This window comes from Caloenas nicobarica, chromosome 3 (assembly GCF_036013445.1).
Source record: "Caloenas nicobarica isolate bCalNic1 chromosome 3, bCalNic1.hap1, whole genome shotgun sequence".
Lineage (NCBI taxonomy): Eukaryota > Metazoa > Chordata > Aves > Columbiformes > Columbidae > Caloenas > Caloenas nicobarica.
Window position 1 is genome coordinate 117520613 of NC_088247.1, and position 27696 is coordinate 117548308.

Consider the following 27696-nt stretch of genomic DNA (forward strand, 5'->3'; position numbering starts at 1 on the left):
GGTTATAATGTCCATTAGAGGAATGGAGAATTATGAGATGTCAAAAGCATTTGGCTAGTGCTATGAAGATTGAGAAACAGTACAACCATTCTTTAGAAATTCATTTAATAAGGTATGAGAGAAGAATAAGTTAAAAGAGAATATTGTTGTACAGTGTGTGTACACAGATTATGAATACGGTTAGATGAGAAATAATAAGCAGATGCAATCATCAGATGAGTGAAGGTCTAGAACTGCCCAAACAGACTAGTGGGAGCAAGGAGTCAGCTTCTGTACGAAGGCACATAGTTTCCATTTTATGAATTTAGATTAAAGTTTTCAAGGAAAACCCCCTAATTGCACTTAAAGGAACTTTTCAATGTATAGCATTTTATTTGCTAAGAAATTTCACTTCAACGACATTGGGAAATAAGCGATCATGAGAATTAAGCTTCAGTATAGAATTAATATGATGTTCAAGGAAATGGAGCATAAAAGACTTTTATATAACTACCCTCTCTTCCCACACCACCCCTAAAGTTAAGCATATGCTTAAGTGATTTACTGCATTGAGGCCAGGACATTCTGCATGTCGCAAACATGAAATCCTACTCCCACAGTATAAAATCTTTTACTCCCTGTGAAGCGCAAGTATTGAGTTTAAGTCTGCATCCTGATGTGTGCTAATGCGCACAGGGGGAAAAAAAAAAAAAAAACAACCAAAGCCTACATATATTTTGGCTAACTTTGTGAAAGATGATTAAAAATGTAGCATTTGTGGCCTTACAGAATACCTGAAAAATAAGGACATTTGCCACTAAGTTTGCCTCGGGCTTTTGTAAAACTAATTTTCTCTGGCAATTTTAATAAGGACTGTGCAGGCTTATCACATGAGGATGCTGAACATGAATCCCTTTATTTCAGTGGGACACCTGAACATCAGATAGATTGTTTAATATAGAAATATAAAAATACTACAGAAATAAACATGCAAGTGAATAGACCTTCACCATTTATGTCTGTTTTGTCCCTCTCCTCTCTGCAATCTGATGTTATAATAATGAAACAAGGTAACGAACAGAACCTGCCAGAAAGGCAGCTTGTGCAAACACCAACATACCCGCGTGCAGGCAGGTGCATAAGCCACACACACTGAGCAGATGCAATGTTCAAACTCTAGAACAACCTGAGGAAAGTGATTCAACTGGCATGAAGACTGGCAATTTATATCACCTAATTCTTGTGAACAAGCCTCTAGAGTGTCTACCACCAGAAAGTACTTAAAATCACACATTACTCAAAAGAAGCAATTCATCACAACTTTTACATTTCTTCATGATATTTTCTTCTGTTCCGGAACCATATCTGTGGTTTACTTCAAAGGAGTGACTTCCCATTGCCAAGAAAGAACAAATACATATACCATGTTGTCAGATCTTCTGGCTTGCTTCTTGAACCAAAACTGCAAAACTGCTCCAGAAGTCCAATTATTTAATTGCACTGCCCTGGTACAACAGCAGTGAAGTCACCCTCAGGCCACCTATAACTCCGTTACCCTGTTTATCATCTAAGTCTCCCACGTCCTCACCTCTGCCTCATGTGTGTTTTTACACTACTCATCTCTTCCCTACACTGCTCTTCTATTTTTTGCTGTTCTCCATTAATCCTGTGGAGTTGTTGAGTTGGAACATCTTCCAGCTCAACTTTGAAACACAGGAGCAAAAAAGAGCACGTGGACAAGGACTCTAAGCCCACCTATCTTCACGGAGCTGTTGGGTCCCCTTTTCTTTGAGAACTGTGCTGGATGAAGGCTTCTGCTACCTTCTTACCAATTTTAGCTGGTGGTTTGGGTGCCCTAAAGTTTCTATTTGATCTTGCTGACATTCTATTTCCATCTCTGCCTCTGCACTGGCTTTGGTCCTTGGCAAATAAGGGACAATGCCACCACAAGAAATGTAGCAGAATACCTGAGCGGCAGAAGTGGGAAGTTAAGGTAAGTTAACGGATGTGTAACAGTGGACCACATCTAACTGTGGTTTGAACGTCCACAGGTCTACTGAAAAACACACTCAGCAGCCCAAGGGAGTAAAGTTTCAGTGGCAGGGAAAGTGTCACTGAAGTGTGTCCCTTGGGCCTGCCCTCCCTGCAGTTCAGCCTGTGAACAATCCTTCCCGACAGCAGAAAGGCTGAGTGGCAATCCCTTTCACAAAACACCATATTACAAGTTGAAATCATTATTTTGAATATGCACTGCTATATTTTGGTGACATTTTACAGACATGCAGCATTTGTTTGCAATTATTCTGTGAGTGTAGGATCGAACGCACACCTACACTTCATTAAATATACAATGAATTGCATTCCCAGCTCAGAGCAGATGTATAGAAAATATCGTGCGCCCATGTCATTCCTGATTAGCCAGTTCCTGTAATTTCAACACAGTAAGCTCAGGATTTGCACTGGAGCCTGGTTAGCAGCTCAGCTGCCAGACAGGGTGCTATCTATGAGGTGGTGTCTGCAGCACAGAGGTGGCCTAAAGGTTGTGCCAGCTCTGTCAGAGTTTGCAGGACATCAGTGCATGAGTTTGAAGGGGGGGAAAAAACCCCAAAACAACACAAGAGGAATGAACTGTCTATGACCTGCCTTTCCCTTGTCAAAACCAGCATTTTCTGTGAGAACTGATTCTGTAAGAGCAATATAAATCACAGTCAGGGAGAGAGGCACCTATGGAAGAGCAAGAGCCTGCAGCAGATGTGTGCACCAATGTAAATTGGGGTAACCTGGAGGTGTCTCACAAATCCTGCTCAGAGGGTGTTAGCAAATGCCATCACAACACCCTCTTTCTGATGTTTGTTTCATGCTTCCTCCTTATCACTAGTCAGGAAGTGATTTCATTTTGACTTTGGTGTTCTGCTAGCACACCACCCTGTAATAAATCCTTTATTTGGTTTATATGAAGTGCCAATATTTGGATAATAAGAATGATCTTTTAGGCACCAGACTTTCCTGTGGTTGATGTGAAATAAGGTAAGCACAGAGCAATATTCTAATATTTGCATGGACGAGAGAAGAGGTCACAATGTGTTTTCATCTATTAATGCAAGTATTCTCACTGACGTCAAGAGACAGTTTGGGTACGCATGACAAAGCAGCAGGATTTAACCCTCCGTCAAAACCTCTGGAAACACTAAATTTGTCTGGGCTAGAAAAATAAGAAGCCTTATGAGAAAAATTACAAGTTTTTTGCCTTGAGACAACGTTGATCGTGGCATCGAGAGCCACAGGTTTCCTTCAGGAAGACATCAAGGTCAGAAGGCTTCCAGGGAGATGGGTGGGAGTCCCTTCAGTTAACCTTTAGGCTTTTGGGAAACGTGTCTTTGTGTTTCCTCTGGATCAAACCAGTTTTTTCATATTAGATCTGTTTTTCAGGACATTCCCATTCCCCTAAAATTTCTAAGGTATAAACACATTAAAAGCTGTGGTAATCATCAGGCTATGGGGATTGGAATGGAATAGGATAAGACATTAATTCAGTGCTATTTTAAGACTTGTGGTGGTAGCAAAAATCTGCAGAGATTTGAGCAGGAGTTCTCTCACTGGCTTTGGCGAAATGCCCAGTTAAGCCCTGACATCACTTGAGATTTTCAAAAGGGAATTTTCTGTGATTATAGCACAAAACATACTCAGCTACTATCACATCTTACTTTGTGTACCGGTAAACAGTCAGCATGATAGTAAGGTTTCTGCTGAAGTTTGCACGCCAGAGCACTTTTTCTAAACTATCAATTACACATACTGAAAACTAAATACCGAAACCAGCCTCATCCTTTCTAAATTGATCTCTACCAAATACATCTAAAAATGCACCACACGATGTCTCGCAGGCTTGTACGATCCAAAAGCAGATAGTTGGAAAGGCAATTTGATTCTGAACCAATTTTTGCTTTAGCATGTGCTGTAGGATAATTGAGTCATGTTTCAAATCAGAAACTGAGTACAGCGAGAAGATAAAAACCACCGACCTTTCTTTGCCAGATTACTGTTGGGTTCATACTTCTCAATCAGCTGCTGAACTTGTTCCTGTTTTAATGGTGGGTAAAGGATTTCATTTAATCGTGGATCACGTTGTTTAAAATTTATGAATTCCATCATCTGGTCAACAGTAAGGTATGGTTTGCTCTTGGCACCACTGGAGAAAAATTAAAGCAACAGCAAAGCCATTAAAATACATTTCCTTGAAATCTTGTTCAATGTTCTGTAACTTCCAAGGGAAACTGAAACAAGACTCAAACTGTCGTACAACAAAAACATTGTCCTACTGCATCTCTGGACTAATTTACTTTGCGAGCATGTAACAACAAACATTCTTCATCAAACAGCTAGGAGTGAGATGTTTAAAAGCATTGAGTATTATTGGCATCAATGCGAAGAGTTAGAGCAATGCTAAAAGCTTTTCATTCCTCTGAATTCCTGGAACTAAGCAACTTAAAAGAGAAAACGATGTGGAATTCAATCCCGAGCTTGCCACAAACACTCTGCTGGCATTCCTGGCCCAACTATTTGATTTTACCAAGAGTTAGCAAAAAGAGGAGCGTACAATTTGTACCCGGACAGAGACCCAGGAAGCCTCCAAGCCAGGTGACGTGCTTGGGGTTGTCAGCAGCACTTGGGACTGGGCCACTTCTACTCTGTGAGAGCAACAGAAAGTCAGCTCCGGGTTCAACGGGAGCAAATTGGGCCAAGGCTGAGTTCTTCTGAAACCTCAGCCTTAGAGAAAATAAGCAGAAAAGGAGTACGTGAGCACACCCTTGATGCAGAGCTAAGTTCACTAATTGCTTTGGTGGTCTTGGGATGTATTTTGGAAATTACTTTGCTTTCATATTGCCTCGCGTTCTGGCTCCATTGATCAGACTTTGCTGAAACTGGGAAGTACGACGACTTGCGGCAAGGGGTAGAAGCAACACAAGCTATATGGCTTGTAACTGAAAGTATGAACCAGTTGTAGCTGGCTGCTAATTTAATTTCACGGTGTGAATTCATGATGCACACATCCTAAGTTACTGCATTTTTTGCAACTCCTAATTAAGCTTTTGGGGGCGATTATACATATTCTCACACCTTTTGTGTGCTGTTATTGCTTATTACTCTTCTTCCTTTACTTTCACGGAAGCCTAAACTATCCTAATCTGTACAGAAAAACATGACCCGGCAGTTCTGCTCCTTTAGAAACAAATTACTTTAAAACTCTGGCCATTAGAAAAGGAGGCAACAACCTGCGAGAGAATGAACCCTTGATCCAAGGTTAAATAACAGGCCTGCTTGACATTGAAATCTGTTCTTGGCAATTGCTGCACGGTGCTGTAGTCTAAATAACCTACTTTGCCATCCTCAGCACAGAAAATCAGTGAAGGGGAAAAAATAATAATAAATAAATGAGCATCTTTTCTTACAACTCAGAAAAGATATGGTCGATCTCAGGCCGAGGGCAGAGGTTGTTCAAGAACACTCTGTACACATCTGGCGTGAAGTCATCTTGAGGAATCGAATCATTCTGCAACACAAGAAAAAAAAATGGTGAAAGAACGATACAGCACTTTTATACACTCTTTGTAAACAGATCACTCACTACTGCACTGCTTTCGATTTGCTTCCTGCAATGTAGAGGAGCCCGGATTTTGCAGAAAAATAAATTCCCCTGAATAACAGAGCAGCTTAAAGAGTACATCTTTTAAAAAAAAATATATAAATACATTTGTCATTTTAGTTTCCATAAAGGGACGTTCTCTCTTTCTCTGAGCACCTGTGAAGAAGAAAGGACGGACATCTGTCCATCTAACCTCTTTTTCTGTAAAATAAATAGGTGTATCGATCCCGAAGAAGCCCCAGAGCTCACTCCCAGCGGGGCAGCTGGCCGGTGGTGCTGAGTCCGCGTGTTTCAGCGAGGGAAAGGGCAGCGTTACCGAGGACGAGCACATCACTCATCTTTCCAAAGCTTTCAAAGAACCAGGGAACAAACTGGGTCACTGAGTCATTATTAGTGCTCTTATGCTCTGACAGCAGCAGAAATGCTTCCTTTTCCTTCCCGAAGATACACATTCAAGACATCATAGTTCTGGGCAAGACTCATGCAACGTGGCTTTTCCATACGTCTTCATCCTAAACGCTCAGCGTAACACATGTGGCAATCAGATTTCTTTTACAGTAATTGATTAAAAAAGCTCTCCTGTAGAAGAAATAGCACTTTTTCCTTACATTTTCTAAAATTTAGAACAAGTCACATTTAATCCTGCTTCTAGATGACACTTTCATCATCGCTATCACATCTACTGGTTTTTCTCTAAAAAAACATAATTTCTGCTTTTAACTGGAGGGAATTGCTGGACTGGAGAAGGAAAACAGTACTTTGTACGAAGCTCAAGAACTCTCTTCTTACTTGCACGTGCTGCCTTCAAGCTCCAGCGATTTTGCAGAAGACAGCAAGTGCTGCTGCTTTAGCGGGGCTGGGAAGAAATGATGACCCCAAGGATTACGTGCAAAGCTTTTTTCAGCACAGAACAGTAACGATGTGCGCACTGGCTTCTGCCTTCGCATCAATGCACCAAGAAAGGAAAATGGCACAGAAACTTGTATTTTGCAGAGAGAAAGCCTTATAAAGGAACAAGGAAAACAAAACCGATGTGGGACGCACATACTGAAAATCTGATTTTGAGTTTCCTCTATGCAAGGCAATATTTTCAAAAGCTATGACATGTAGTCTCTGGGAGCACCAGGTGCCCATGTGATGCCAAATTGTAACTTGGACCCAAAGCCACTTGCTTTTAACTGCTGTTGAAGCCAGTCATCTCAAAAGCAAGCTACCAATAGAGGAAATCATTGTTTTTATTTATTCTGCCTGTTTAACACCGTTGCCAAGGAAACCAGAAGCGTCGATTCAAGCCTTTGTTAGACGGAAGGAAACTTTTCCATATTTTTCCTGCTTTAGGTTAAAATAAATAAATAAATACCATGGGTGGCACTTCATCTCTCCTGTCATCTGTGAGACTCGCAAAGGCTCCAGAGGGTTTTGTACCGTGACCATCGCTTGGCGTTTCTGTCTGCAAGTGCAGATTGAACCAGATCCAGCCCACACTCAGACCGAGTTGGGCTTTTTCGCTGTTCCACCTGGTTATCATCTCCAGGCTCCAATGGTCTAAGCTCACCAGACCCTTGTATCTTCCTCTCTTTTGGAACCGCGTAAGCAGCTGCAGAGTGAACCGGTTCAAAACTTACCCAGCCAAAACAACCTCATGCTCTTTACTATGGGATCGGCTCGCAGAGCCAGGTAACTCGCCAACGGCACAACTGCTGAATCTGGTGCAAGGGTGGATGGAGAAGTCTGAAATCTGAAGTTGGAAGATGGAAATAGCTCCTTCCAGCGACAGCTGCCAGCGACACCTAATTACATGCGAAACTGCACCCACTACGCTTTGATAAACTTGAGCTGCGGTGGTTTTGGTTGAGAGTACAACTGCTGATACTTGTGTTTTCCTAAAGGCAGGATTCATAAAGCTTGTGAATTTTGCTGTTAAAGCTGGCCCCCCACTCTCCTCTGTTCCCTCAGCCTATAATCCCTATTCAGCAGGGTACTGCTCCTCAGCCAGCACTTCTCCTAAGGGCATTTTAAACATTGATTCTGTAATCACCACAGAATTACAGTCTCCCACTGACCTATTTTTCCTTCATGGGGACCTGAAGGTGCTCAACACTGAACAAAATGTGGGTCTTTTCCAATAGCCTTAAATCTGGGCTTTTATTTTCCACTTGGTTCCAATTAAGAAAATTCACCTCAGTTTCCCAACATGTACCTCCAAACGCCTATCTACAAAGAGGATAACCAACACAAGTCTCCAGGCACAGCACAGAACCTTTCAATAATTACTTCCTACTGGTAACATAATTGCTGGACTACAAAACACATAGATGGGAGATGAAAGCCTTGCTGCAAGCATTTGCCACCCCAGGCACAACCTCCAACAACTATATTTGGATTCCCAAAGCCTGCCTGTCGAAAGGGATTAAAATACGCTGCCCCTTTCCTCAGCCTGGTCTGAGCCATCCACATTTCACTGGAACCACCCACACACCTTATGGGCTCATGTCTTTTTTGAGATCAACGAACAAATCACAAACTTTCTGTACCACACGACAGCATCCCTCATTTCCAGCTTTGCTGATTATTGGCATTCAATTTTATTGTGGATTAAGACTTTCTACTAATTTCAAGCACTGTCGATTTATGATTTGTTTTGGTAACCTGCCTGCTTTCCTAACATCTGTATCCAGTCTGTTATATATTCGGCAGCACAACAGCTAATTCAGATTATTTGCACAGACAAGACTCAAAAGCTGGTTGCTCTATTTTAACAGTCGCGCTTGCTGGTGCTTCGTTCTGAACCTCCACATTAACCGGAAAGCAGAAACTGGTCTTCACAGCCAAATAGGCGACTAAAATAAAAGCTCTTCAAATTCTATTTAAAGCACCTTCGATTAAAACCAAAACAAATATATCCAACAATAAGAAAAAGTGCTCCCCTTTTCTCCAAAGTAGCCAAGATAAAAAAAAAAAAAAAATCATAGGGAAATCAGATGCCAAACTTGAAACCTCACTGGTATATTTTAAAGCTTAATTTAAACATTTACTTAAACACTTGCCTGCTTTCAGATCTGCCGGATGATGAATGCTGCTGAAACTCAGATCACACAGAGTTTGGTTCTGCAAGACTCTATATATGGCAGGTCTGACCCAGAAATACAGAAATAAAGAAATCCACGCTTTGAAAACGTGCTTGACTTGAAATCCATGGGTTGTCCCATTGCAGTCATGCTCAGCTGCTCAACCCAATCTAGGCTGTAGCGCTCATCACGTGAAACTCACGGCCAATGAGCTCCGTATCTTCCTAAACAATGAGAAGTCCGTTTTTTCTATGAAACTTGGAAAGGAGACCCTTAGAGGGATCTTCATGAGGCATGAATACAAACCACCCAAAAAGCCAAAGCCATTGATGTCCATGAGAGACTTTCACGAATTCTCTGAATAATTTGGTGTGGTTTTACTGAGGAAGATTCCCTGATATTCATGTCTTGCACACTGCGAGGAGTCCAGTGTTCTTCCAGGCTTTATGGGAACACTGTCCTATAGTACAATGGGGCAGAAAAGCTGGAAGCTGAAGTTAAGAATTTTACTTGTTCAAACAAACAGGAACACAAAGAAAAAAGCTGTAGTTGAAGAACCGATTTTCTTCTACTCCATTACATCTATGAGATTCAGAGTTTCAGGCTTCTTAAGCACTTAGCTTCTGAAATATTTTTCCAAGATGATCAACACAGTTTTTCTTTGTTGCATAAAGCATATTTATCTTTTGTCCCAACCAAAGAAAGGCTCGAGTTTATACTACGATTAATTTTCAACATGGTATCCCAGCAACAAGTATCCAGCAACGTCTATGTAAAATTGACTGTACTTACATACCAGAAAAAGGTTGCAGTTTCTTTCAGACTCCAGTGATGTTTAGATTTTTTTTTTTCAGAGATATATAGTAAGGAGAAGTAATCAATCAACTGATTTGAAAAGCACTGCTTCAGTGATTCTTTGCACATCTTCTATTGTTTGCTAACAATTAAATGAAAACCTCACAACCTTACTTCAGCTAAGACCGCTACACTCTTTTATATCTAACTTTACAGACATTCCTTTGAATTTCAAGGAATGAAGCTCCCAAACCTCCAAAGAAAGGCCTCATTGGTAAGGAGTACCTGAGGTTTGGCTCATGAAGATTTTGCCCCGTTGTTCTGCAGGAGCCGTGGGAACTGGATCTACTAAAAAATCATTGGGGAAGCAAAGGTTGAGCAAATGGGAGAGCACAGTTTTCTATAAGAGCAAGGGGTTAAGACACGGCTGTCAAACTCATTTTCGCCAGGGGCCACATCAGCCTCATGGTTGCCTTCAAAGGGCCAAATGTAATTTTAGGATTGTATAAATGTAACTACCCCTTAATCCATATATACCAGTTTCATCAAAAAAAAAAAAAAAAAAAAGTCTTCTGGGAAGACTGGTTTCACATATTGGCTTCATTAAGTTTGACATCCCTGGGTTAGGAGGTGCAGGCTCTTCTCTGCCACAGATTGGTTCTGCTCCACCTCTTGGACCTCTGAACATACATATTATCCTGCAAGAAGCTTCCTGGAGGAGAATCTCCACCTTGGAGGAAAGACTGAGGACACCTTCACTCCAGCACTAACTAGAATCACCTGTTCAAGCTCATGCCTCTTGAAGAAAGCCTTCTTGAGGTACCATCCTGTAAATGCTCCAGCTTGAGGAGGGCTCCCAGATTACCAGCATTTAACGGCTGCATCCCTGCAGCATTAACAGCTTTGACACTATAGCATTCCAACATTTACTCCATGCACCTTTTAGATAAGCTGCAGTGAGTTTAATTGTCACTTAAGCTATAGTTGGTTGTGGTGTGTAGGTTTTTGGGTGGTGGTTTTTTTGGTGGGCTTTTTTTGGTGTGTTTTTTTTTTTTTTGAGAAGGAAATAGATCATACCATTAGCTACATGCTGTGCTAACACTGCTCTGAAATCGTGCCTTGAAAATTGTGCAACAGCCACCGATTCTTAAAATATTCTCACAGCACTTCATGAGGACAGGTCACACAACCCCTGCCTCTTCCTTTAATCCATTCGCACTCCTTCCAGAAGCAAAGCCGGCACAGCACGAGCAGCCTTGAACAAATTGTCCTCAGCTCAGAGAGCAAACACCACTGAGTACAAGCAACACTTTGTAAGAGCCACGAGTACATTCAGATGCTTACCCTGGAAGATGGAAGATTACAAGCTTCTAACGCGGTCTCTACTCGTTTTCTGTCAGCAGAAAACAAGCGGTATATGCTGCAAAACAAAGAGAAACCAGAGGGAATTTGCTTAAAGACATGACTTTATGATCTCTGTGGCTTAAAGACTGAATATTGTTTCCCAGTCTATCACATCTTTAGTTAGTTATTTCCATTTGCTGGCTGCTCAGTAACACACCTGAGTTTAATGGTGCCCACAATGAGTTTAACACACACAAGCCCCTATTACAGTGCATAGTTATTTGAGAAAGTCACCTCTGCTCTCCAGATCAACTCAGCGACAGGCAATTTGAGTATACTTATCCTCACGGCATGTCTCTGAGGTAAAGAAATTATGGTATTGGGTTTTTTGTGTGTTTTTTTCGTTTTTAAATTTTATTTTCACAAGTGGAACAAGGGCAGAGAAGCTAAATGTCTTGGTCAAGATCACAAGGGCAATCTAGGCCCAAAGGGTAACTGAACAGAGACATCCCGAGTATCACACTCTTTCCTGCAATATGTGTCATAAACAGATGATAAAACTTTTATTCTAGACACAAGGGTCACATGTTCATCTCACACACAGCAAAAGTCACAAGAAACTACATGGTAAGGAAGGAGAACAGAACTTACTTCTTCAGAGGAATCCGCCCTTCTGGAGTCACCTGCAGCTTAAGTTTTGTGTAACTGTGGAGACAAAAGCATCCCGGTTTATTTTTACAGTATTTTCAAGTACCTCTCCACTAACATTATAGCTCAATGCCAGTGCTCTGATCAGCTGGCAAATTCCACTCGCCTCTTCTGCCCGATATGAAAACCTGTTGGGATTTCATCAATACGTAAATACATTTTCCATCAACGGTAACACACCTGTAGTGTCTGTCTTGTCTTGCAACACGACACTGCAGATACCATTAATGCGCAAATTTATCATTCCCCCGAGCTCCTTCTCACACAGGCTGGAAAGGCGGCTGTTCTCCTCCTCTTCCAGGGGCTGAAACCATCCCTGGATATTGTACAACAACATCCCTGCCCCCTAAACCCCCCATCACACACACGGGAAGGTTTCTCCATTTGACCCTAAATGTTGTCACTCGCAGCTGGAAGGAAATCAAATCACTGGCAACGGAAATGTCTCCGCACCAGAAGAGTGTCAGTGTATTCAGCAGCCCTGGGCAAGCCCAAGACATTCCAGTGTGAAGCGATATAAAAATCACATGCTGAAACCGTCTACGGACAGGCAATTATCCAGCTTTTGAACTGAGTATTTAGAGCATCTCTGTATCTCAGGACCTGTGACTTCTCTCACAAGCTCATTAAAGGCAGCAAGATGAAGATCTATCTTTTGTTGTTGTTGTTGAAATCTTTCAACATACTGATTCAGAGTCTCCTGAAACAGGAGTCATCCAGTAGCTTTAACGAGAAGCAGCTGGTCCTATGGCTGCTGTCTGATGGTGCTCCCAGTTTGTGAGGACTACTGGTTACCAGCATAATGTCTACCAGCAGCAGCCTGCCAAGAGCACAACTTTCGGAGCGCTTCATCTCTTCCACTTGAATATAATTAAAACTATAAGTGAGTATTGCCGTAATATGGTGTGGTGAAAAATGTGGCAATGCTTAAGTATTTCAGTGGAATTTTTTTTTGCTGTTATTAAAAAAACTTTTTCATTTTACCCACTGGCTTACCAAAAGAAAAAGAAACTACATGGTTCTAATCAGCTTTCCTTTTCTTCCCAACCAAAAATGCCATTAGCAACTGCTTCAAAAACAAAGTACATGTTAACGTCCCTAACAAGGATAGGAACATTTTCACAAATCCTTTTCTCCTCATATGTGTCTTCTGGAAACTGAAATCTCTTGTGCTACTGTGTCGCCAAGCAAAAATATTATCTTCTCTACCCCATCTCCCAGCACTGAGCTAGATTAAAAAGGGAAAAAAAAAAAAAAAAAAAAATCTCACAGTGGTTAGTAAAAAAGGCTTCTTTTAGTTTGCCTTCTATTTTTTGAAACTTTTCAGTACCTTCTGGTCACACTTGATGCTTTCCTCTACAGCCAAGATAGCTGGAAATAAAATGAAATTTAAAAAAAACACACTAAAAAAAAAAATTCTGAACTTCAGTTAAAGCAAACTAAAAATGCGTGTTTGAAGAACAGTCAATCCCCACCAGCACTTGCCACCTTTTTTCCTCCCAAATTCTTTGTTACACATGGGATGCTATTTTTTCCCTGCAGCTATTATCCATCCATCTAAGAAAACCAAGGCTGTTATTCCTGTTAAAAAGCTTACTAGGGGATCCTCCCATTGGTAGCAGCCAAAGGGACTCGTTTCAGTAGCTCAGTGCTGACTCCAGGACTGATAAACTCCAGACCTAACACTGACTCAAGGTTCCTACAGTAAAGTCACGCTTTGCTCATCACTGCGCAGGCCAGTATTTCAATACTAACGTGCTCCAGTGTCCATTTTTGCACCCCAACATAAAAATACACTGTATGGTTACAACAGAAGAATGAGCACTTTGTAACCAAAATGGCAGGTTTTATTAACTACCTCTCCTTCCCAAATTAACCCTATTTTTCTCATCTGACCAAACCACAGGAGAACTGCTCAAGCTGTTTATTGCACTTCCAACACTGCAAGGGACAGAATGCCACAAAGAAAAGAGCTTTTCTAATTCTGCTCTAATGCAATTTGCTTTTCTATTTTAACAAGAGAGTTCTGAAAGGACTGCAAGCAGCCCTTTGCCTAGTACAGTAATGATAATAAGAAAATATTTTTAATCTTCAAAATCAAAGATTTCTCATGTTACTTTGATTTGGCATCTGTGCAGAAGACCCTGGAAATTCAACAGTTCCTAAGTGATTTATTAATTAGTGGAAAAAGAAAAGACAGGAATGCCACGCTTGCCTGTTACTGAATCTATGCAATGTGTCCTATAACTTCATCTTTAATTAATATTCCTTGAACAACTACAGAAAAATGATTCCAACTAAGTCTGCTCTACTACACCTGAATCTGATATGAAAACACCCATTAGGCACAGCCACAACCCTCCCCATTACAGACCTGTCAGCAAAGTATGGTGGCCACCTGGGGATTTGAGTGGTAAGAGGCATGGAAACAGTAATATCGAATCACTCCCGTGATGTGGTCTACAGACTGTGGAGCTGAAGGAACTCACCTCTGTTCTTGCTCTAACACCTGGGTCTGTTCAGTGCTTTCTCCACTCTCACCATGGGGAACAACAAGGAAACGTTAAACGTTTCCATCCATTTGGGCTTTTGTTCACCTAACATATCATTGTTGTCCCATGATCAGACACAAAGCTGCAGTTCCTGCAACGTCCAACCTTCAAAGTTTCTCCAAGAATATCTGTTGACTTCAGCAGCACCACAATGAACAGGATGAGAAGGAAACGCATCCCACTCCACTTCCTTCCCAGAACAGGCACCTCTGAATATGTGCATGGCATTAAAGTTAGGCAGTTGGGAACCTTCTGACTAAACACGGGTGCATCTAATGAAACTAGGCATGCACGACCTTAGAAAGCCCAGAAAAAGGGTGGGCTAACTTGCTTCTTGGATGGAGGCAAGTTTTAGGAACCTAAGCCTAAATACCTAAACCTTGGTATTCAGCTGGACTGAGCCTCTCTCTGTAAGCAGAAATTAAAAGGTGTTTGAGGAGACACAAAGCTGAATTTAACCAGTCAGCTCCTGGGCTGCGGAGGGCATATCTGCTCTTGTAGATCCCCAAAAGGCCAGTAAACACCCCAGTTCATCACCATCACTACCTGGGTGGCTTTGCCATGCTGTTCTCAACGATATCACTTAAGCAAAACTCCCTCAGCATGTGTACATATCCAGCTAAGACTCACTAATCTCCAGTTTGGTTCTCTTGGAGGTGTGTTTTTACACCCCAAATGTTCTCATTAACAGCTTTTATCCTTTGTCGAAAACAACTCAGAATCTGCACACTATGCAAAGCAATCTAGATGAATGGATTCGCCACTTCCCTCTGAATCATGTGAAAACCAGAGAGATTAGACTGAGGAAAAGAGACTTCTTCCCTTTCTCATTTTTTGATCAATAACAGAAAAAAAGGAAAATGAACCAGAAGCAAATCAGTCCAGAACATTCTATCATTTTAAATGGAGAGCTTCAGACTACAGCTGAAACTACTACTTAGGTATACTAGGGAAAGATGGCATTTAATTCTGTTTTTCTGCCACAACTTAGTAGTTTGCGAGAAGAATCCTAACAAGACTTTTGTTTAAATGACATTCAGATAACAGGCTTTTTAAAATCATGAGAAAGGACAGCCTGTGTTTACAAAAGTGACAACTCATCAAAGCAGAAACAATAGATGACAATGTGACTAATAAGAAAAGAGGAAAATGACGCAGAGAACAGAGCAACACCCACAGCATTAAATACGACGGCCACTTACGCTTTTTCCAGAAACGCGTCCCTTGACATGTTCTGTGCCAACAAATTTGTTGCCAAACTGAACACTTCATCTGACCATTCCTATAGAGAGAAAATTTGATTAAATGAGGCTTAGTTTAGATGTTTACTTACATAGTGCAAAATATTTTTGAAAAATTATGTTGTTAGTAGAAAGCGCCTAATTGAAGTCTGAACTTGATTTTTCCAATTACAGCTTCTTTCCTCATTTGTGAGACTCGATTTTCTTATGCTGCAAAAAATGAAGACTGTTAGAAATACATATTTTTCAAAAGATACCTTATTCTAATGTATTAGAAAAAAAAAATCATAAGGATAAATGTCAGTTGCAAAGCACATTCAAATTTGTGGGAGATGCAAAATAAACGCCCCAGAAAAATATATTTTCTTCTGTTGGGCACTGTTCTGGTTGACACACGAAAGATTAAAAAAGGAGCCTCTTAGCACCATTCTTGTAAAATGAAGCTGAAATGGGCTCAGAGCCCTCTGAAGACAGACCCGACGTGGTGGGACACAGACCGCACCATAAGAAGTTTCTTGCTCCAATGTCGCCTCTTGCAAGAGTTCGCTGTAAGAGCCTCCACATGACTCTTTCCACAGATCACCAAGTAATTCAGACAACAAATATAACGCCTTATCTTTCACAGTGGATACCAAATCAAGAACTGTAAGTACTGACTCCATCCAAGATCTTACCGGTCAACATAAGAAACACACTTAAAAAACCCGAACCAGTAGAAATATATAGGAATACACTCAAATTATTCTGATATACTGGGAAGAAGATACAACTCCAAAGAGAAACACTCCTCTTCATCCAACCGTACATCCTCACACCGTGGTCCCGTCCCTCGCTAAATTATTTTCCCTCTCACTACCCTGACATAGGGAAGAAATGTCCTCTGGCCGCCCGCGGACACCTGCTCGCAGGCGCTGCTCTTCCCAGGGTTCTCCCACACTTTCCCCTTTATTTTCACGCCTAGTTTTTCTAATTCCTACACGTGTTGCTGAAGTCCTTCCCTTAGGTCTCCATCCTTTCCTGGGTTCCCAGCAGGGCTGATCCATCATTATAACCCAAAATTTAGACTCTCACTGCTCACCCTGTCGCTCTCCTCCCTTGCAGGTCTCTCCTGCAGCTTTTCATCGACAACTTCAGTTCCTTTTTCCTTCCTAACCTGGTGCTTATTTACAATCTCTAATTGTAATCCTTCTTAATCACAACTGTGGCTTTGGACTGGCTTTGTTTATTTTTGTTCCTTTCTTTTTTAAATGGATTAAACAATGTCTTTGCAAACAATGTGATTTTCTTTTTTTTTTTTCTTGACGAAGTTTTCTGAGTTTTCTTTGAAACTAAAATCGAGTTTCTTTTCATATCAGTCCACATCCAGATCCAGCACCACATACGCTCTCCAGATGCATGTTCTTTGGACGTATACCCTATCCTTGTTTCTTCTTTTTCTTGAGGAAAATGCAAAAAGAAAAAAAAAAGGTGCTATCACTCTGCCAAAACCTGATAATGATGAAAAGTATCGACATCCAATGAAACAAACGTTGATACGTCACTTTAGAGGTTACAAGCTTGTTTTACCTAAAAAGCCTCAAGTTTCTGTGTGACTAGGTGATCAATTTGTCAGGTTCAGAAGGTATCACTTATTTTTCTTTTTTTTTTTTTTCTTTAATGTGCTAAGATTTGTTCCCTAAAGTTCTCAGATTTTATTCCTGAAACCGGTCTCACACGGTCACCCCCAACGAGGAAGAGATAAGGCTACTGATGTGCCTGCTGTTATATGAGCTTTTGACATCCTTGAACCACCAGATCCTTAAGTCCACCCCATGTGCAACCCCACCCCAAAGCAGGTGAGACAACCTACCTCTCAGAACTGGGATTTCTGGCAGAGAAACCTTCTCCCTACCTCAGACACAGCCTTGCTATTCTGGAGGCAAACCCCTGTTGCTGAGATAGTCCCCCAGCTACCTCTCGTGACCACTTCCATTTTTTTTTTTCTTTACTTGTTTTTCCTCCTTAGGTCTAATTTGAAAAAAAATAGGGGTGTGAGAAAGAACAAGAACAAGAGTCGGGTTCGTTAGCAACACCACTGCTTTGCTGTGACTCTTGGAAGAGAAAGCGCATTAAGTGTGGCATTTTTTTTCTTCTTGGCAACTCATTTTTCCATGCTCAAAATAGGCTCATCTTGTAAACACTGCTTTGTTGAGGCACTAATAATAGCAGTTAAAACTTCTCCCTGTGACAGTAATGGCTGCAAAGATGAACGGCAACATAAAATATTATTTAGAAATTGAAAATACGTTGGCTGTTAACACATCTTGATAGCCTTTGTTTTGATCTCACTGATTCTGCTGGGTTTAAAACTAAAGTATTTTGTAGAAAACAGAAGTATGGCCCTTCAGGAGCATCCCACACCGCAGGTCTTCCTTGTCTTTGTCCGAGCACTTGTTGACAGGAACGTAAAGGGAACTCGGTTATTATGCGCTTGTCACGAGCATTATCTATATAAACAGACTTGCCATGTTCCTTTGGTAGCTTATCCTGGCTTTTCAAGTGATTGCATTGCTCTTGCCAAATATCCTAAGGGCTACCTGCAGGCTGAGCCATCTCTAACAACATAGGTGCCAAGTCAACAAGTCACAAGGAACACTTGCTCATTGCCTCTCCCATTTTAGGTTCATTCCAGCCACCACAGAGCCGCAGCCAAACAAACAAGATCAGAAAACACGCCAAGGGTCGCATCATCTTTCCAGTCACTGGTCTGAACCCTCAGCAGGAGGGGAAACAACAGCCCTAAGCATAGAGCCACAGAAATAAAGGAGATGCTTTGGACTGACTTGGCATCAAGCTGTGAGCCAAGATGCGTCTCGCCGCTTCAGCCACCGAATGGCTCCGTCTCCTTGGGTTTGCTGCCTGGCACAGGTAAAGCCCGTCTTCCACCTCTGCGCATGAGGCGCTCTGCAGCCGACTTGACCAGCAGCGGCGATTGCGGCTGGCAGCGCTCGCTGAGAGCGCTCCGCGGGGTGGAAAAAGAAAACAGCCGACTGCAGAAAGGTTACAGCAGCCTCTAAATCAGCGCAGTAGCTGCAGACTCCTATGCACATGCAATATAAAAGGAAAACATAAATCTGGGTGTTTTGAAAGAGGACTGTATTAGTGCCAACAAACTGTTTGCAGACTGGAAGCCTCTGGTCCTGTTTGGTAGCAGCAGAACCCAGCCTTCTGACACGCAGCTCCACGCAAGTCACATCCATCATGATAAGAGCTCCCTGAACTCAATCTCCTCTTGGCTACGTCCTGTTACACTAATTCATATTTATCTCATTCCTGTGAACTTCACTAAGAAATTATTGAGCTGTTCTGTGCTTTGGCAGGTAGCATAGAAGCAGCAGTTCATTTGGAAATCTGTTGCTCAGTGAAGTAATTTCTCTCCTCTATTACATGCATCAGGATACATACTGTAAGACATTTATCTCAACAGAAGAGATGAGACTTTTTTCATAAGAAAAGACAGCACACATTCTTGAAAACATTTCCTTCAAATCAGAACTGACTACACGTGAAGGCAATGTTTCTCGCACATTTGGTTTTGCTGGGAGGTTAACAAAGCAAGCCGCTGAAATTCTACACTCTCGGCATGCTTGTGAACTTCATTTAAAAAAAAAAAGTCAAATGGATGTGAATTTATATGGTTTGCTTTATCATTTTATTACACTGAGCTGGTCAAGCTCTTACATCTAGCAGGGAAGCTGGAAAAAGAAAGATGTATGCTGGAAAGCATAATATAGCACAACTTGTGAATAATCTTCTACGACATCATTTCACGTATGGAGGAATTCATCAGCTCTTGGTGACTGATCTTACCTAAAGCTCATCAAACCGAAGAGAAACAGAATTCCTTGGGCTCTGGATAGGAATCTGTATGGCCAGGACGGAGCAGCGTGGTGAGAACAGAGTTGGTATGAGAGGCACAAAAGAAAGAGGGGAAAAAGGTGGGAAAGATAGGGTGTTTGCTTTTGAAGTTATTAAATTTGGGAAGAGACACAGAAGTTTGCAGGTTGGACTTTATGCTGGGAACGGAGACAAAGAGCATCTGCTTAAAATAGGGTTTGAGCATAAAGTTCTTGCTTTATCCTGGCTTCTGCAGCCCTGTGTTTGTGGATGCTCACAAACCCTCTCCTAAGACAGGCACACCCATCTGAAAATAAGCAAGCACCATATGAGTGCTCCTACCCTTTGTCATCAGGACGTGTCTCACAATCTGCCTTTTAGACCATTACCCAATGAAATCCAGTGCCCTTCTGCTCATCACTAATGTACCTTAAATATGAGTTACTTTCTCCTGGATGAATGAATATAAAACAGGGCATTGCAACTACACCATCATTTCTAGCTCTTTAGTTCACTTAAAGCAAGTTGAATAGCCCGAGGCTCTTATTTTCATAATTTTCCCACAACTTGGCCAGTGGATGTGATGAACAGAGTTTGCAGCAGAACAGAACGTCACCTGCAAAGGAGGAAAACCCCATAATTGAGTAATTGTAAGTGCCTCACTAAGACTGTTACAGTTTACTTTGCCTTTCCCCTCCAAGGGAGGACTAATCGATACCTGTCACACAACTTGACAAATAAGGTATCACAAATGAAGGGTTAATCTGAAAAATATTCATGCACTGAAAAGGGAAAGGTGGCAGAGTTTTTCATTGGCACTTGCTCTCCCTGGAACATCGCTGAGAGGACGGGTCAACATTTGTGAGTGTGACGTTGAAAATGTCTTGTATTTACACGCCTTCTCAGAGGTCTCTGAAGAGACAATTTGTGCCCTATGTGCTTATTTATAACAACTTCTCTGAGTCACTACACGGGTCCTGGAGATGATAAGGACCAGATTCTGTGGTCTGGCTCATATTGAGTTGGAAAACATGTTAAAGAAGGAAGTTTTTTTTCAGATGTATTCAACGGTGACTAAACTCTGCTCTCACTAAAACAATCGGGATATTAAGCACAGTTTCAGGGCAGGCACAGCAAATCTGCAACGCTGGGAAAATCCCAGCCACAGGCTACAGTGCCTGATAGATAAAATATGAATTTGTTTGGTCTACTGCATTTATAAATAACAAGGAAGACTTAGATTCTCAGTTACTCAGATTGTAGGAGTTACTCAGGATTTAGAGCAGCCAAGCTTTTCTAAAATATGGTTTTATCTGCAGTATTTTTAAGGTTCCACTACCACACATAAAACGGCCCTAAAATAGCAATTTCTGCACTGTTTCAGCAAATAGATTATACTCCACTGATTGCTGGCTAGACAGGAAAGAGAAAAAGACGGACACACTCTTCTGATTTAGGTGATTTTCCCTCTCCCTTGGTAAGGGCCAACCATTTTTGCTGGTAAAGCTTTAGCAGACCTTTTCATTTCCATCATACGTCCATTTTTTTTCCTGAAGAGCTGTTTCATTTGCTTCCACTTTCGCAGTGTTAAGATTTCTTAACCACACCTGCGGAGTGTAATTCTGCATTTTCAAGTCTGAGGACAGCACTTCCCACTCAGCAGTCCATAGACCACCACGAGCTCATTTTGTTTCTACTCTTTTATATCAAAGAAACAGTGGAAAATGTGTATTTGCCAAACAGACCAATCAGCTAATGAAAACTCGCAAAAAAAAGATATATCCTCCTAGGTTAAAGCTTTCATCCTATGACCTTTTTTTAACCTGGTCTGACCATCCTTGTTGCCTATGAGGTGACAAATTAACTTATTCTGTTGTTAAATAACGGCAGTCTACAGATAAATTATCTTTTTAGCACTACGTTTTGGACTCGAGGATGCAAACTATATGAAAGTGTGTTCTGCGTGTGGTTATCTGGATCCTGTCATCAGTCAAGCTGCATGAATGGAAGTGGAAAGAGGAGCAGTTCTGAATGGCAATTTGGGATAGATAAATCAAGGAGCTCCCACTTCACGGAACACAAATGAGTCATAGAGAAAGTGGAAGAAGGAAAAAAGTAAACATGCTTGTCACACACAAACGTGTTTTACGTGGTGTGTTGGACACAAGTGAAGGGATTGTATACCTGCATGGAAAAAATACTTTGCTGAGGTAATGATGTTGATTTCTCAATTCTTATCAAGGGCTATCAGCAGACGAAATGCAACACTTAAAATTAACCTTTGGTCACGAGCAGAAACAGTCACATAAGGTAAATCAGGTATCTGATTGCAGTTACCCACTACTCTGGTATAGGCCAACCACTTCTGAACCTTGGTTTCACAGATGATCCACAATTCTCACACACTTAGAACAAGCATAAAAGGGTGCTATGTAGACCACATATAGATATGTGTTTGGAGAGTCACAGTATACGACTTATAGCTGAGTAAAAATTTGCACGTACCATTATTTTCGCAGTGCTTATTTGGGCTTTACAAGCAATGTTCTGAAGATGAGCACACATATCGGGTGGGGGAATATTCATGGAATTAACATCCAGAAAAAAAAGAGATTGCACAGCTCTGTAACAGAACTGAGGTTTATTTCACAGCGATCTCCACTTCCCTCTCGTTTATCCGTATCTCAAAACAATATTTTAAATGCATTAATTTTATATGACACAGATGAATGTATATTACCTTTGCTATGTCTTCTTGGAATGCCACCAAGTTCAAGTACGATATATTGACCAGGTCTGGACCATAGACAACAGTTATCATTCGATTTTCCAGTCGACCTCCTAAGTTCCCAGCATCCAAAAGTTCGCGTAGTTTTGGATCCTGCAGGTAAACACGTGACAAAATGGTTAAAAATCTTCTGCAACTACTTATACCAAAAGAGGTGAATTTTTTTGCAAATACTTCAAAACTTGTGTTATTTTGAACATTCTAAGCACAATGACATTACATTCTAATCTGCCTAATTATTCATTAAAATATTTAAAGTTATTAACTCCGAATAAAAAGGAAATCACTACTGTAAATCCTTTAAAGCCTGTGAGCTCTGTATTGGCATAGTACAGAATCAAAGCTGTTCAGTTGATGGCTGCACATTCCTATTCTCGGTTATTTTGACTCAGAATTTAAGCATAAACTGTTTTGCTTGTCAAATTAACACAATCTGTCCAAAGGCTACTGGTCTCAGCAAAGAGATTCTCTATGATTTCAAAGGATTTTAGATAAAGCTCAAAATGAGAACTTAGTTTTGCCTAAGGAATTGAGAAGACTGGAGATAACTGTCTTAAACACTATGAAATGAATAATACTTAATGGTGATGCCATCCTCTTTCTTCATGTCCAAAAAGCCATGTATTACTTAAATTGTAAATATATTCCATTTATATTTAGTTTTCAGTCTTTTCTTTTCAGGTTTATATCCAATATAGAAACGACTACATAACATTTCTGTGAAGGAAAGGTATATTCAATGATTTTTATCAGCTAATAATAGCCTGATCCTCAGCTTCATTGGTAGCATAAGCAGGTGAGAAAAGAAATTCAGGTTACTTTGTAACTCTGCTACTTTCTACTCGGCTGCAGCATTTCCAAGAAATGCACTTGGTGTTTTTCAAACAGAGAAAACTGCTTGGTCCTTGGCCTCAAGATGAAGTTTATAAAGGCAAAGACAGATGAAAAGAAGCCCCGCATGACTGAATTCAATCCTTCGAATAAGGCCGGTATAATTTGAAAGCTCAGGTTTCCCAAAAGGTAAGAATTTCCAATCTGCTACAAACACTAAAAAATGGCCAGCAAATAGTATCACTAAGGGATGTCAGATTCTGTGTAGAGATCAAATGATTTCAACACTGACACAAACATAAGCTGCCATCTACATTTCACTCTCACACGAACCTTTTCCCTCCACTGGCTGCATATGTTCAGTGTTTAAGGTACTTCTGAATATTTAAGACCTTTTGAAAAATAATCTAAATCTCCACCAACTGATTCAAATTAAACTTAGTGTAACAGGATAATAAGTTTAGAATGATGAAAAGGGCCATTTTTCATTAATCTCAAAGGAAATCCTATGTCGATGAAACCTCAATCTATGATAAAAGGCATCTTCTGATTGATATCATACCTGCTTGTAGGCAACGAAGCTATGCATATGTTCACCATATACTTCACAAAGTTTAGGAGACCATTTTGAAATATGGCATATTAACTGGGAAGAAACTACAAGGTTGTCTATCATAAAATGCTGAGGCTCATTAAATACTGGGTATGATGGCAAGTGTTGCAGGAAAACAGACAGAATAATCCTATTTGAGGGTTCTGTAAAGAAGGAATATGACTGTGCTCTGAGACAAAGAAGATTTCATGGGTAAACTAGTTAACGACAGGCTTTCACATAAGAGAGAAACAGAAGAGGGATATAAACATAGTAGTTGTGTTCCAGAGATAAGGATCTGAAGGAGAAAGACAGAGAAATTGGGTAATTCACATCTAGGAGAAAAGCTGCAGAAATGCCCAAAAGACAGCAAGTCAGTGATGGTGTATTGCTAGATGGGTCCCTTTCTCTTTCATTTACAGGCTGAATGTTACAAAGCTTTGTTTAATTGCTCTGGGAGATGAGAACTCATCTGCTTTTTACTCTCTACCGTTTCAAATGCAAAATCAGACTGATAAATGCTTTGGCTAAAGGGCCTGTCTGGGAAGAGCATCATTCTTTCTGAACTCAAACCAAACAGCATCGCCTATATGGTTTTATCCTCTTTCACATATTTGTCTTTCCTTTCTGCCGTTCCCTGGCTGAACTCCTTTCTCGCAGTTTCACTCTTGGTGATGAACTGCAATCATATCAACAAAAGAAGAAAGAAGATGATAACCTTTTTGCTTCATAATTATACTCAACTATAGGATGACTTATGATGGATCATACACTAGTTAGTCTATGATACGCATTAGCCGTGCATCACAGAATAAAAAAAAAAAAAAAGGAGACATATTGGAAACAGGGTGTTTTTTCAAAGCAAATTCACGAAAAGAGAAGTTGTCCGGGACTGGCTCAGTAAGGTTTTTAGAAGTGCAGAGTAAGGGGTCAATCAGGCAATGTATGAATTCGGTCTTCCAAACCATAGGATTTTTCTCCAGGTTTTAAAGGTAAGAAATTAGGCAGATCATCCTCTTTGGGTTGCTGGGTTTGGAGGAGTAAAATGTTGAATTCTTCTCTCCTGTTTAAGACTTGTCTAAAAAGTCTGAAGCACAGTCCCTTACAGCAATACGTTATTTGGCTGCCATTCAGTACCGATTATTTTATAAAGGGTATTCACTGCGTATCCTGGGCTATCTCAGTGTAACCTGCAACGTGCCCCGCACACCTAAAAATAGATACTTTTATTATAAATTCAGTGAAAGTGAATAATTTTGATACTAACAGGATTCACGTCCTTTTTGACCCCCGCCACAGGTGTATTTGCCCTTTAAGGGTGACAGCTGCATTGCCACTTGTCAGTGACAACTTAGCCCTTAGCTGATTGATATAGGTCATTTATTTGGTCCTTAGGTCTAAATTCTCAAACTTAGACACCAAAGCACTCTGTCAGCTCTTCATATTCCTCATGAACAGCTCTGCCCCCTTATTACCGCACTTAGGTGGAAACACTAATAAAGAGATGAGCAAAATACCCTTTATCAACATCTTGAAGACTATGGAAGCTCTATGAATCCAAGCCCTTTTTAAAATGTCAGCAAATTTCCCTGTGGAGATGATAGGAAAGCACCTGGAGAAAAAACAAGCAGCAAGACCAAATTTAGCTTCTTTTATGTAAATGGGATTATTTTGACTTTGATAATTCCATTTTGAGGAACGAGACTGAAAGCCTGCTGCTGTTTGGTGCTGCATTTGATAGACTGGCTCACAAGCAGACAGATTGGTTTTTGGTGTAAGCTTTTTGCTAGAAGAATTATACCTACTGAATATTGATTATAGTAACTTTTTAAACACCCGAGCTACTGAAGCTCTATGATGTTAGGGAACACATCCATGTGATGCTCAATAAACAGCTACTGACAGCACCCATGTAACTCAAAGTTCCCCTTGTAACACAATGATTTATTAAATCTGTTTTGGTGTTTTCTGGCAAAGCAGCATCCTTTCGCCTCTTTTACTCAAAAGACCTACACGGCAGCTTGATTTTTCCCTTCCGGTAAAGTCTAGCAAGAGCTTCAGCTCAAGGACTTGTCCTAAAACCAGGGCAGGAAAGCCAGTGTTTGTGATGGGACACCTCTGCGGTTAAAGGGCTGACAGATTCCCAGAGAGAGACACAAATTGTGAGCAGGCAAATACAGAGGATGTGACGAGGATGGTGCTGACAGCACGAACAGCTTTAGAATCCATTAAAAATTAAAATTAACCATGTCAAGTTGCAGCAAGAGGACTATCTGCTCATTTGGTAACAAGCCCTCCCTATTCGGTGCTGTTGTCTTGACAAAACTGCCAAAAGTATGTATACCTTAAATCAAGCCAAAACAAAAGCAGAAAATAGAAAAAATTAGCCCAAAACATGAAAAAAAAAATAATAAAAGCTTATGGAATTCCTACAATATGGATGAACAAATGCTGACTAACGATGTTTTGTTAGAAACCAAGATCTTGCAGACAGATCAAAATAGATTTCAATCAGACTTCCAAAACTTATTCCTGCTGTATTTTCCTTTCACTGGAAATCACAAAAACTAACGTAAACTTTAAAAGGCTCTTCAGCCAAATTAATGACAATCTCCATGAAGACTACTTTCAGCTGTGGTTGGTGATAGTAAAATATAGCTCTTAACACTTATTAATAAATTCCAGTTAAGATGTGCTCTGCACATTACAATAAATGCTGTAATATCTTTTAATAGCATCCCCATCTCTTTGAACTTTTCTCTGAAAACTGGCAACACGTCATCGGTCTGTGAAAATTTTCTTATCCTTTAATACACTGCCATACGTATATATATATAAAAGGCTGCCGTGCAGTTCAGTAAAACTCTGATTTAAACTTATCAAGGAGCAGCAGGTCAGCCAAGGTTCCGCCTCAGATGTAACACGCCGCCTTTTGTTACTAACACTTCTCCAAGCTGCAGCACCATCTCCAAGAGCAGCCGTCTCCCATCCCAGACCTACATTAAATGTAAAAGAATCCGTCCGATGCTAAAGATTTTCCACGGGCTTTAATCGTTACAATGTGATGGCCAAACTGGGTGGTTATCAAAAGACTCGGACAGAACTTCTAGGTTGATAGAACAGTTGTGCAATTAGAGGATTTGGTTTTTGCTGTTTGAAGATAGTAATTCATAAAGCAAAAACATCTAAAGGAGTCATTACATACTACACTACATGTATAGACTACATACAGTGTGTACTGTATTATCTGAACAACACTCCTGTGCAAGCAAAATGTCACCCGCTCCCTGCCCCAAATATCTAGCAACTGAAATCATTTTCTCACACATTTCATACAGTAAAACACTGTCTTTAAGATGACAAATACTTGAGTCCTACTGAAGCTATAGGTATAAAAGGGGTCCCAAAGCCTCCAAAAAGTAGCTTTAAAAAACCAAAACAAACCCAAACCAAACATCAAATGAACCACAAAAAAGGAACCCCCAAACAAACTCCCACCAAACTCTATACACAAACTCATTTTTTATCAGCTACTTTCAATATTTGTGTCAATCTAACTTGCAATTTCCAAATGCTTTCTGTTGGTAGTACTAAAAATATGCCATACTCCTTACTTTAAAACACTATATTTAATGAAGCAAAAGTTTCTTTCAGTAAAGCAGGGCTGGACAGAACTGTACATTTCGTTGTAGATTTCAAAACTACATTACGTAGCTATACAGGTACTTCAGAATTCCCTAGACTCTATATCATAACCCAAATTGTTATATTGTATTTGTGTCCTGATAACTTCAAGACAGGAGAGGTCAGAAAAATGGGCAACAGAATTTTGTCTTAGTTCTTGCTCATCAGAATAAGATTTCAAAGCATTCGAAACTGGATTTATATTTTTATCACTCTTTATGTGTCCCAAGAGAAGGGAGAAAGAGGGAAAAGAAGGGTAATTAGATAGATATACAAAGACTTTTCCAGGCAAACACTCAAGTTTGTGCTTAAATTAAACAAAGAACCTTGCTAAAATAGGCCCTTGCATCATGACTCTGTCAAAAGCAAAACTCCCACAGATTTTCCTCAAATAGCGCAAAGTCCTATCTTCAGGAATGCCTTATCACAGAGTGTTTATCAACAAAAATGTATATATACACACATACATAGCATACGCATTTAATATATTTGACCCAGATTTCAAAATATCAGATCTTAACGCTTCAAGCACCAGTTAAGTTGGTGTTGTAGGGGCAGTATAAATAAATACTGTCTCTAAATCAGCCCACTTAC

The 27696-nt window shown here is 40.5% G+C and overlaps 1 protein-coding gene across 4 annotated transcripts in view; it reads right to left on the reverse strand.

Annotated features, from left to right (window-relative positions):
- PLCB1 (phospholipase C beta 1) overlaps positions 1 to 27696 on the reverse strand; it is a 370006-nt gene that overhangs the window by 134659 nt on the left and 207651 nt on the right. For all 4 annotated transcript variants that reach the window (XM_065630670.1, XM_065630673.1, XM_065630671.1 and 1 more), the window contains 6 exons: positions 21948 to 22088; positions 15293 to 15372; positions 11482 to 11535; positions 10831 to 10906; positions 5430 to 5530; positions 4002 to 4168 (listed from right to left, as the gene is read on the reverse strand). In XM_065630670.1, the coding sequence (XP_065486742.1) occupies positions 4002 to 4168; positions 5430 to 5530; positions 10831 to 10906; positions 11482 to 11535; positions 15293 to 15372; positions 21948 to 22088 (619 nt within the window). The remainder of the gene's footprint in view (positions 1 to 4001; positions 4169 to 5429; positions 5531 to 10830; positions 10907 to 11481; positions 11536 to 15292; positions 15373 to 21947; positions 22089 to 27696) is intronic.